Below are 12,873 nucleotides of genomic sequence, written 5' to 3'. Positions count from 1 at the left end.
GCCCAAGATCCCAAGAGGAGAATGGAGGAGAAGGGATTGCGGTGTGGCCACCCCCTGGGGGGTGATTTCTCACTTTCTGTCTCTCTGTCTCTCTCTGTCTGTCTGGCGAGCACATGCGCCCTATAGCAAAAACCTCTCCAAAAAAATAAATAAAGTGGGCTTTAGTATATTTCTGTGAATATGCAATCATCACCACAGAACGACTTTAGAACATTTTCATGACCACAAAAAGAACTCTGTCCCCACTGAGTGTATGCGCGTGCACGCGCGCGTGTGTGTGTGTGTGTGTGTGTGCACCCCAAGTCCTGAGAGGAGAAATGGAGGAGAAGGGAGTGCAGTATGGGCATCCCTCTGGGGGGATATGGGTGTTTCTTTCCTTTCCTTCTCTCTCTCTCTCTTTCCTGTCTCTCTTTCCTGCTTCTCTCTGGTAAATGCACATGCTCTTTAGCAAAAAAAAAAAAAAAAAAAAAAAAAATTTAAAAGAAAGAAAACAAAAAGAAAAAAGTTTTATTTTTCTTTTAAAGGATGTATAATCCCGAATCCTTAGGATTTATATTCTAATTTATAGGCAATTATAAAACTTCAATGTTTCATGTGGGTTTAACATAAAATACTCATTTAAAAAATATATAATCATGGAGTTTTTTTGTTTTTCAAATTAAAAAAGGCAATGGAAATTACCAGTGTCCAAGTCATCCTTCATTTTTATTTCTTCCTATTCTCCTTCCTTATATCATGAATCAGTCACCTCTAAGATAGTTTTCTACCCAGCTCTAAAGACAATGTTGGTACTCAGAACTTTAAATAAGAATGCTGTATTGCAGGTTGTTGGATTTCTTCTGGGAAAGGGAGCCGATATCACTCTGTGCAATTACAGCAATCAAACCGCAGTCCATGTAGCTAACTGTGATATCCAAAGACAACTTTTGGCCATCAATGGGATCCAAGCTCCTCAAATGCAACTTCTGCAAAGTTCATGGCAAGGTGATCTTGAGCAACTGCAACACTTGCTGGTTAGTTAAATTGCTGTTTGTCTCTTTGTGTGGGCGGGCAGGTGGAAAGAAGGGCACAGGTTAACTAACATAAATAACTAACACAGAATCAACTCACATAAATAAATTATTTTCAAATGTAATCTCCAAAAGTTTCAAGCAGGAAATATGAGAAAGAAACAGGATCAAACATGGCTCTGGGGTAGGAAAGAAGGTAATAAAAGAACAGAGCAGCAAGTTATTTCCACCTTCCTGGGCTGGATGCTAGAAGAAGCCATGCAGCACCCCCGGGAAATGATGTGCTCCCAGGAAGCCCCCAGAGGACCACTGTCAGCTTGCTCAGAGGAGTTCCCTTGACATCATTGCCTTTTGTACAATTGCTGTTTAGGTCCTTTGGGACCCTTTGCAGTTATTATCTTTATCCTGAAAAGGGAATCAGAGAGACTGTGCCTTGTGACTAAAGGAGTTAAGAGAATTCATTTTTAAAATGTTGTCTTCTTGGGATATTGATCTCATTTAGATTTTCTACCTGTGGATACTTTTCCTCAAAGCATCTTGCAAAATCTTATGCATAACCAAGGACATTAATTATCGGTGACTGGCAATTGCTTACTCTTGGCATTTACCAAGATACTGTCAGATCACATGACCTAACAACTGAAAGAAAATCAATTGCTGCTAGGAAACAGTTTTTTCCTAATCCCTAATGGTAAAGACACAAACAGATAAAGAAAAAGTGAAAGATATTCCAGTCACGTTCAACTCAAAGATAGCTAGAACAAAACCAAAGGAAATGATAGCCTAAAATCACCTCGTAGCAACTGAGGCTTAGAACTCTTTGAAAAACAGTACATTTGATTTGAATGTTGTTTTCAATAGTTGTTGTTGTAATCCAGTGTCTGTGTTTATATAACAACTTATTTTACTCCTGAAAATTAGCAGCCAAGTTTTAAGAAACTGGTGCCTGTCACCGGATCCAGAACTCAATCAACAGGCACTGAATTAACCAGCTATTGCAAGACTACTCTCAGCTCAAAACTTTCATGTTGATTCTAACTAATAATAAACATTGATATCAGAGGTAGTTTCTTCACAAAGACTGAAAAAAAAATTTAACTAATTAATTCCCACAACACCCTGCTGAAGTAATATCATTATCTCTGTTTTGTCCCTGGAGAAGCTGATGTAGAGATACCGACTAGACTGACATGGCACAGAGCGAAAAGAGGTGGAACGTAGTGAGTTACTTGTCTATAAAACGAACGGTTTGGATATTTTGGCCTTTCAGTTCTGATTTTTTTTTCATTAACAACAAATGACATCTGTACATCTACCTCCACTTGACTGTATAAGCACAGTTAAATGAGCTGCCTTATGATTACAAATCATTTATTCACTCGACAAATGTTTATTGAGCATCTACTGTATACCAGACCCTCTCACATTTCATCTTTAACCAAAAAAATAAATAAATAAGAATAAAACCTGTTAAAAAAGACACTATTATTCTAGCTTTATAGCTAAGGGTTCTGAAGATCAGCAAGTAAGGTTGCCAAGTTTTGCAAATAAAAATACAGAACACCCAGCTATATCCCAAATTAAACGTATCATCATTTACCGGGACATTCCTTATTTTATTAGAACGCTTTTTAACAGAGTGCTCTAATGTAACACTACCGGGCAAGTTAAATACCAACTTTAGGAGCTAAGATTCAAGCCAGGTCTATTTGTCTCTCAGGCCTGTGTGCTTCCACTGTCAGCTCCCTTTCAGGACAGGATATTGAGAAAGAATATATGAAGTTAAAATAAGAAATTGGTCAAGCAATGTAAATGCAATGATTGGTATAAATGGCCATACAGTAAAATCATAGCAGAATAAAGCTTCATGTTTTTAAAGGCGTCTGAAGAGTTCCTGGATATAAACTTCCCAAATCAACATGGCTTGACCCCTCTGATGCTGGCTGTAAGAGATGTGGACCTGTTTGAGAGTCTCGATATGTCAACAGTCTACAGACCTGTGGAAGTTCTGTCTGAGCTCCTCAGACACCATGCGTGAGTATGAGTGGTCAGCACCGGCTGAAAGGCATTCTCTCCACTGTTGGTTACAGAAATTACATGTAAACCTATATACATAGAGATTGTTTTCGATCACATATATGAAATGTACATACATCATCACAAAAGGTACTTTGCATTTGTAAGGTAATGCACAGATAGTAAATTTTGCTATTTTTATGATAGCCCACTTTGTTTTATTTGCTTAAATAATTGCTATTTTGGTACTGGGAATGTCAAATAATTCTTGAGTATGAAGCCCCCTACCTCCAAAATATTACTAATTTATTCAAGACACACCTATGAAAAGCAATTTATAATAGTGATTTCCAGTTACCTAAAAATTACTATATGCCACTACATGTTCTTTTAGGACAGGGAAATAAACAATGAACTTAAAAAAAAAAATCAGGAGCCAGCCAGTAGCATGGTAGTTAAGGCCTGGACCCCACACGGTTGACTGTGAGGTCAGTGTCCTGGACCCAGTGTCTGAAAAAATACAGTGTGTGTGTGTGTGTGCGTGTGTGTGTGTGTGTGTGTGTGTGTGTGTGTGTGTGCATGTGTGTGCGTGTGCCTGAATGTGTGTGTGTGTGTGTGTGCATGTGTGTGCGTGTGCCTGAAATCCTGAGAGGAGAATAGAGGATAGGGATGGTGGCATGGTCATCCCCTTGGCAGGGGTGGGTTCTTTCTCACTTTGCCCCTCTCTGTCTCTCTTTCTCTGAGCTTACATAACCCCTAGCAAATTTTTAAAGAGAAAAAGGGGACCAGCATGTTGGTTAAGGTGTTGGACACTCCCATATGGCCAACCATGGTTAGAGTCCCATACCTGGTGGCTTGCTTTCTCACTTTCCCTCTCTCTCTCTCTTTCTGTGTGTGTGTGTGTGTGTCTCTGGTCAAATTAAAATAATGAATGAATAAATAAAATTAAATAAATAATTGTTTTTTAAAAAAGAAGATTAGTAAGCTGTGTCTCATGTAGGAATTGAGCTTCTTCATGAAGTCACCTGGATATCTTGTTATCAGATAAGAACAGATGGCCTAAGCTCTTTCTAAGTATTTCTCATGAAGTTCACTTTAGGAAAAAAAAGAGAGTTAAAAGAGCAAAATTATAATCAAGAACATGTGTTATTGTAACAGAATCAGTTAGTATAATGGAATGCAAATGGAATTTTGACACTACCTCAGACTTCAGTGTTGTGAAACAAATGGGGTGATTGTAAGAAATGGAGATTGTTGGACACTACCCTAGAGATGTTGTCCAATAGCTCTGAACTGAGGTTTAGAATATAGGATATCAGGACCAGCAGCTGGCACAATGACTATGTCACTGGATTCCCATGTAATTGACCTTGGTTCAAATCCTGGACCTAGTGACTTAAAACTCACGCTGGGCGCGTGTGCGTGCGTGCCCAAGATCCCAAGAGGAGCATGGAGGAGAAGGGATTGCTGCGTGGCCATCCCCCCTGGGGGGTGATTTCTTGCTTTCTGTCTCTCTGTCTCTCTCTGTCTTTCTGGCAAGTGCACGCGCCCTATAGCAAAAACTCCTCCCCCACTAAAAAAAAATAAGAATACAGGATATCAAAGGATGCCACTTGTAGAAACATTAGTCTAAGCAGATGAGCAAAACAAAGTCTGTGAGTGCTGGCCTGCTTAAGGCCACACCTCAAAGTGGTGGCAGCCCCTGATTCTTAATCACAAACTATTTATTTTGAATTATGACCTCTGATGGAAAAATAACCACGAGAGTATTATTGTGGCTCATATTATATTACCCCTTTTGGCAGCAATGAAGATACTCAAATTCAACGGTTGGAGGTTGGAGGCCTTGAACAACTCGCTCATTGTCCCAGAATGTGACAAGTGAAGCAAGTTTTATCATTGCTTCCCTGACTATAACCTTAGAGAATACTCAGTATTTACTCTTTGGCTCTCTCAGCCAGTATCTCCTGCAAGGATTCAGTATAGCATAGAGGAGATACTCGTGCTGTTGCAAAGAGCAGTAAGATCAGTTGGAAAGGACAAGACAAAGAGGAATGAAAAGATCGCGTGGATTTTATGACAGTATCAAGCCACTCATCCAAGGGCCTATGAAATAAGCATGTCAGCTGAATTTTCAAGGAAATTCCATGCCTTTCATTATCTTCAGTAATAAAAGACTAGCTCTTTTTTTAAAGAATTATTTTATTGGGACCAGCAGTTAGCATAATGGCTATGTCCCATCATGTGTAAAAATGCTCACGAATCGATATTCTTTGACATGTAGATGAGTTTTTAGTGTACTCACATCTGTCAGTCATTTTCTTTATTTTGTTTTCTACAGAAGTAAAGCATATTCAATTGCTCATCCACTATTTGAGTTCCTCATTTACCTTTTTATTGTCCATGATAAAACTACTTTAAGTAGATTTTTTTACCTTTTTTGTGTATTTTTTAAATTATTATTTTATCCAACTTTATTTATTTATTCATTTATTTACTTATTTCAATTTGACTAGAGAGGGACAGAGTGAGAGAGAGAGAAAGAGAAAGTAAGAAAGTAAGCTGCCAGGTCCAGCATCCAAACTGCAGTCGGCCATGTGGGAGTCCAGTGCCCTTAACCACTACGCCACCTGCCAGCCCCAAGACTAGCTCTTATTATCAGAAAAAAGAATTATCAAGAAAGTCAGCAGTTGGGACCAGCAGTTGGTGTAATGGCTACATGGCTGGACTCTCTTGTAGTCGACAACAGTTCGAGTCCTGGACCCAGTGGCTTAAACTCACGCCTGGTGTGTGTGTGTGTGTGTGCATGTCCAAGATCCTGAGAGGAATATAGAGGAGAAGGGATTACAGAGTGGCCATCTCCCCTGGGGGTGATTTCTCACTTTTTGTCTCTCTGTCTCTCTCTCTGTCTTTCTGGTGAGTGGATGCACAAGCAAAAATGTCCCCCCCTCCAAAAAATAGAAAGTCAGTAGTTAGCTAAATCATTGTAAACAAAAACAAAAACAATTAAGGTCTTTTGGAAGACAAGACTTTATCAGATTTTTTTTTATCTTTACTTGATTCATGTACCCTTGAAGAATTATGAAATTTTTCCTCCAAAGTTGGAGATTTCTTGCTACGTTTAGAATGTTTTGGAGAGTTTTTTTTTTCTTTTTGCTATAGTGCACGTGCACTCGCCAGACAGACAGACAGAAACAGAGAGATAGAAAGCGAGAAATCACCCCCCAGGGGGGATGGTCACACCGCGGTCACACCGCAATCCCTTCTCCTTCATTCTCCTCTCGGGATCTTGGGCACGCACGCACATGTGCCCGGTGAGTTTTAAGCCACGGGGCCGGGACGTGAACTGTGGTCGACTAATGGGAGTCAGCGACATAGCCATTACGCTAACTGCTGGTCCCAGTTTAGAATGTTTTTAGAATAGAGAGGAGAATAGGACATGGAGCATATTTATTTTATTTAAAGTCTTGACAATTTGTCACCTATTTCATATATTTTGAAATTATTATTATACCCAAACTACATATTATGTTTAGTTATTTGATGCCAATTTTTTTCTTGTATTAGTTTTCTTTTTCAACAGATTTAATAAAGTAATCTTCGGTATTAACTCTATTCTTCCTAGAGAGACTAAACTCTGTGATTTTAGTGGAAAATCGGCGATACATTATGTGTCACAAATAGAGAGTTTGAGGAAACAACAGTTATTGGACATTCTGATGAATTCTATGCCAAAACCAGGTAAATATTTCTATTCCATGTACACAATTCCCTAGCTAAAACAGTCCCATTGGAATCTTTTTTTTTTTTTTACTTGTTAAAGAATGTGTGCGTTCATCAGAGGGAGAGAGAGAAGAAAGACCCCCCACTCTCCCACGGGGAATAGTCATACTCTAATCCCTTCTCCTCCATCTCTCTTCCCTGTCAGGATTTTCAGCCGACATGCACATACACCAGTGTGTTCAAGTCACTGAGCTCAGGGCCACACTGTGTGGACGGTCATGTGGAATCTCACTGACATAATCACCACACTGTGGAGCTGGTTCAGAGCCTTTCTTTTTCTATTTCTGTTTGGTGATCCTAATTAAATAAATCCAGCCAATAATATTCACTGAGCAGTGACTCTGAACAAGGCCGGTAACTAGGTGCTCTAAGGATGCAAAGAAATCTAACTCGTGGTCCAAACTTCTGAAGGTATAGAGTATCGGCACACTTGACATAAGTCAAAGGAGAACGATCTTGCTGTAAACTTGGGGAAGTGGGACTTACAGTGGTTCTTGAAGGCTAAATAAGATATGGAAGGTTTGATAGCGGTAGGAAAAGAGTTTGAGCAAAGACACAGAAATAGCCACAAAGGGATTATGAAAAGCATGCTGTTCAGCAGCGAGTGACTTTGTGAGAGCTGTATGGCTTTATTGTTCGATTAACTTTCTGTTTGAAGCTTTTGGGGCAGGGGACAAGTCTATACCTAAGAAAGTTCCATAAAAGATGTGAGACTCGATCTGGTCCTTGAAGAGAGAATGGGATTTGATTTTTGTGGAGCAGAGGTACCATGCTGTGAGTGAATATGCCTTATCCCAGGGGCAAAGGGAGGACTGGAACTGAAAGTTCATGTCAGGGAAAAGAGAAACAAAAGATCAGATACATAAAGAAACAATCCATGAGGGAGGAAGCTTAAATGTCAGGCTGAAGGACTTTAGGACTTTTTTTTTTTCCAGTAAAATATAGTCACTAGAGAATATAAGCCAAGAATGATAAAAGTCATATTTTAGAAAAATTAACCTTGTTTTTATTGTGTAGTTTGGATTTTAGGGAAAACGCAGGGATGACTATTAAGAAAGTATAGAAGTGCCCACATGTGTGGCAATAAGAACCAAAATGGGGACCAGTAGATGGCATAATGGTTACATTGCTGAACTCCCACATAGCTAATCATGGTTCAAGTCCCGGACCCGGTGACTTAAACTCATGCTGGGCACGCATGCATGCATGTTCAGAGTCCTGAGAGGAGAATGGAGAAGAAAGAATTGCAGTGTGGACATCCCCCTGGGGGCTGATTTTTCATTTTCTGTCTGTTTGTCTCTCTCAGTCTCTCTAGAGAACATGCACACCTTATAGCAAAAATCTCTCTAAAACAAAAATAAAAAACCAAAATGAGAGTTGTTTTGACAGGGTGTGGTAGTGGGCCTAAGTGATAGGGGTATAGTGAGTCTAAGAAATTTTATGGAAGAACAATTCACAGAACTGAGAGAGAAAGTTGATAGAGAAGACACAGAGACAAAAGTTGAGAGAGTTGAGTCAAGGATGGTCTGGGAAATGGGGAAGTGAGAACACAACTAACAAAATGGGAGGAAATTCTGGTTTGGTGAGGATATTGACCAGAGGATAATACAAACACTGAATCTGATGGAAGCTTGGGACTTTCCAGTAGCTGGTTTCTATAGAACTGTTCTTACAGGAGAGGGCAGGGAAATGAACTAGTTTAGAGGCTCTCTACAGAAAGCTTGTGAGGATCTCACAGTGGGTGAGATCACTGATTAATCACAGTGAAAATACTATAGAGGACTGAACTAAAGAGGTACACCCACAGTTAGAGAGTGGTGTGTACATCGGTACTCGGGGAAGTGAGAAAGGGAGAGGAAATACAGGCAGAGAATTACAAGAAGAAAAGAGCGGGAAACAATGTCAAGTGGATTAGAAAGAGGATGTGGAAGGAAGTGAGAAGTTTCAATGGCAGAATGGAGACAAGATCATGTAAAGAAGGAAACTATGGTGAAGAAATGGAAGGTCGGAGTATAGGTCATTTTTCAATCTTGTTTCAGCTACAAGATAAAAGGAAAGCTGTTGGAAGAGGAAGTATTTGTAGAAAAGAGCCCTTACTTATTTGAAGAACTCAGAATCATAGGAGAGGGACACGTATGAGAACACTGTGGCTTGAAGTGCTAGACGGGAGATGAGCTCAGAGGAACTGGGCACCTCTGTCCTTAGCAGCTGGAGAGCAAAAGTAATTTCCAGTTCATCGTCAGGGATTTCATTCAGCAGCTTTGCCTAAAACAAACCAGTTGTTCCCAAATGTCTAAAGTGATATCAGTTGGTCTCTATTTAATTTTATCTCTCTCCTACTTACTATCAAAAAAGATCTAAATATTCGTGATGACCGAGAGTTCTCTAAGGCCCTGTGTGGTTCTGACGTCAGTAGATAGCCGTATGGTGTTGAGATCATGTCTACCCTGAAATGATGGCAGAAATTCCGGGGCCATGTGGACACCCAGGATTGACCAAGGCAGTGCTTGGTCTTCAGTCCCCTGGACAAGGCATGGAAGTGTTTCAGGGTATAGGTGGAAGAGACTGTGAAGTTTTTTTCCTCCCGTCTTCTACAGCTGGAAATCCATAATAAAGTGTTATCCTCGGGAAACGTAAAGGACAAACATCTTACCTCTCTGTGTGGACCTCTCCAGAAGGCTCCCTAGCCCTGAGCCATCTGTTGATGTTGGTTGTTTTTGTTTTTGTTTTTTTTTCCTTCAGATTTTTGCCACAGAGTGTGTGTACTCATCAGAGAAAGAGACAGAGAGAGGGAAAGTGAGAAATCACCCCCTCCAGGGGGGAATGCCATGCTACAGTCCCTTCTCCTCCACTCTCCTCCAGGGATTTTTGGCATGCATGCACAAGCATCCAGCATGATTCTCAAGCTGCTGGGTCGGGGACTTGAGCCATGGTCAGCCATGGGGGAGTCCAGCACCTTAACCACCATGCCACCTACTGGCCCCCAGTTGATGGTTTTAATAGTTAAGAAGTTCTCCTGCTTATCCCAGCAGTCCACAGAGGGTACTGAAACAAACATGTGGACACTAAGTCTATATGACTTATGCCTTTTTGAGGTGATCAGATTTGTATTCAACAAATATCTGACCTTTAGTAATTTTGAATTCTTCATAGACATTAAGATCTGATAGTTGCTCAGATGTCAATTGATTTCACATTCTTTTAAAAATTTTTCACTTTCAAGGATCAGCAGGTGGCGTGGTGGTTAAGGCACTGGATGCTCCCATGTAGCCAACCATGACTTGAGTCCCAGACCTGGTGGCTTGCTTTCTTACTTTCTCTCTCTTTCTTTCTCTCTGTCTCTCTCTGGTCTAATAAAAATAATAATAAAATGAATGAATAAATAAAATAAAATAAATAATTCTTTTAAAAAAAATTCACTTTCAGGGCCAGGAGGTGGTATGGTGGTTAAGGTCCTAAACACCCACATGGCTGACTGCGATTCAAATCCTGGACTGACAGTTTGCTTTCTCACTTTTTCTCTCTCTCTCTCTCTCTGTGTCTCTGTTGAGCTTATGTGCCCTATAGCAAATTAAAGAATAATAATAAAATTAAATAATTCTTTTTTTTTAAAATTCACTTGTTCAAAATTATTTTTCTCCTTAAATAATGGTAGTTACCTGGCCAACCAATGGCACAGTGGTTAAGGTGACTGGATCCCACGTAGCCATCTATGCAGTACAAGCCCTGGACCTGGTGCCTTGAAAAGCACACCAGCTACATGTGTGTGTATGTGCCTAAAATCCCAAGAAGAGAATGAAGAAGGGATTGTGGGGTAACCATGTCCCACGGGGGATGATTTCTCACTTTCTCTCTCTCTCTATCTCTGTCTCTTTGTTTCTCCCCAGCAAGCACACATACTCTGTAGGAAATTTTTTAAAAATAATAATAGCAGTTACCACCAAAGCCTTTTTTTGTTTTAAATCACCCATTCTATGGACTCTGTTCTCAAATCTCTTTCTGTGAAAATTATAGCCTGAAGCTTCACTGGGATTTCTGACCACTATTTCAAGAAAATCTATAACAAAATGGGGCTGATTTTAGAACCCAGAGCTAAGTCTTCCAAAGAAATTGCTAGAGGTGACTCTTTTCAAAACACATTATTATGTTTTTTTGACAGAAAGACATGCTGAATCATTGCTTGACATTTTTCATGATACAAACTCTTCCCCAACTGATATGATGACAGTCACCAAAAATCAAAACATAATCTTGCGAAGCATCAGTAGCAGTGAGGTAAGATGTTCCCTTTAGAGAAACATACGAAAAATAACTTACTCCATCTATTTCATTTGTGTTGCTTGAATATTTTATAACAATCACATAATTATATTTTAAATGTAATCATAAAAAATTTAAAGCACAATTAGACAGTGTTCTGAGAATTTAATCTCAGAGTGATAATTAGTCAACTCTGAGACTCATACATGGGAGGAGGGTTTGTGTGTGTGTATGTTTATGTCTTAGTTCATTCAAGCTGCTATAACAAAATACCATAGACCAGATGACTGATAAATAACAGAAAAAAATTTTTGTAACACTTTTGGAAGCTTGAAGTCTGTGATTGGGGTGCTGGCACAATCAGGTTCTGATGAGAGCTCTTTTCTTCCCTTGCAGACTGTCAGATTTTCCTTGGATTCACACACAGTGGAGAGAAAGCTAGCTAGCTCTCTGTGTCCCGCTTCTAAAGGCATTAATTCCATGATTAATGGACAGGGCTCCACTCTCATGACCTAATTACCTCCCAAAGGCCCCACCTTCTAATACCATCACACTGGGGATTAGGATTTGAGTTGGTTGGTTGGGGACAGACACTCAGTCCATAACTGTGTGTGTATATCTGATACCACAAAAAGTTGTTGCTGCAGCTGAATCCATATTATATAATCAAATGTAGCATTCTCTGTTTTTTGGTAAGAATTTTAAAATTTATTATTATTATAATTATTATTATTTGTTTAATTTGCCATAGGGCATATGCACTCACCAGAGACAAAAATAGAGAGAAGGAAAGCCACCAGTCTAAGACTCAACTCGTGGTCAGCCATGTGGAGTCCAGTGGCCCAACCTCCACACCATCTGCTGCCCCAATGTAGCTTCCTTTATGTTATGTTAATATGAAAAAAGAAGATTTGATTATGTCACATTTTCACAAGATACCACAGAGGAGATGAGCCTTTATGGCCCCAATTGCCTTCTTGCCCTTGAATTATCCCACAAAATCCCCTCCACTATAATCAGTGGTAGAGCTAATAACAAACACTGTGACCCAAAGAAAACGCTAGAATGATACCCAAGCAAATGCTATCCTCTATTTCTCATCTTTCCCTTCCTGCATTGTTGTCAATATCTGGTATTTGCTATTCTGTTTCTCTCCTTTGCTCACTGTGAGATATCATTATTTCAATTTTCCTCTTTGTGATAGTCACACATATCTTAGTCTTTTGTGTTTAGCATTCTCTTTTTTAAAAAAATTATTTTGTTTAACTTTATTTGTTCATGTATTTAAATTTGACCAGAAAGTGACAGAGTGAGAAAGAGAAAGAGAGGGAAAGTGAAAAAAGAAGCTGCCAGATCCAGGGCTTGAACAGCTGCCACCCATGTGGGAGTCCAGTGCCTTTAACCACCATGCCACCCCAAAAAAAGAATTATTTAATTTAATTTATTTATTTAATTTGACTAGAGAGGGACAGAGAGAGTGGGAGAGAGAGTGAGAAAGCGCAGGACTCAACCCATGGTCAGCCATGTGGGAGTCCAGTGCCCTTAACCACCATGCCACCTGCTGGCCCCAACTTTTACTTTAAAAAAAATATTGTATTGTACTTAATTTATGTATTTAATTTGACCAGAGAGGGACAGAGTGAGGAGAGTAGTGAGAAAGCAAGTCACCAGGTCCGGGACTCAAACCATGGTCAGCCATGTGAGAGTCCAGTGCCCTTAAGCACCATGTTACCTGCCAGTCTCCCCTTTTTTTACTTATAAAAATTTTTTCTAGAGGGCATGTGCTCTCTCTGGAAAGAGACAG

The 12,873-nt window shown here is 39.8% G+C and overlaps 1 protein-coding gene across 4 annotated transcripts in view; it reads left to right on the top strand.

The window, feature by feature from the left end:
• Positions 1-6,745: 6,745 nt before the first annotated feature.
• Positions 6,746-12,873, top strand: part of MAP3K19 (mitogen-activated protein kinase kinase kinase 19) — a 65,827-nt gene continuing 59,699 nt past the window's right edge. For all 4 annotated transcript variants that reach the window (XM_027768768.1, XM_027768769.1, XM_027768767.1 and 1 more), the window contains exons 1-2: positions 6,746-6,767; positions 10,969-11,084. In XM_027768768.1, coding sequence (XP_027624569.1) covers positions 6,746-6,767; positions 10,969-11,084 — 138 coding nt within the window. The remainder of the gene's footprint in view (positions 6,768-10,968; positions 11,085-12,873) is intronic.

Source organism: Tupaia chinensis, unplaced genomic scaffold, assembly GCF_000334495.1.
Source record: "Tupaia chinensis unplaced genomic scaffold, TupChi_1.0 Scaffold147433_1, whole genome shotgun sequence".
In the NCBI taxonomy this organism is placed as follows: Eukaryota; Metazoa; Chordata; class Mammalia; order Scandentia; family Tupaiidae; genus Tupaia; species Tupaia belangeri.
Note: the sequence above shows the minus strand (reverse complement) of the source record. Positions and strands in the feature narration are given on the sequence as shown.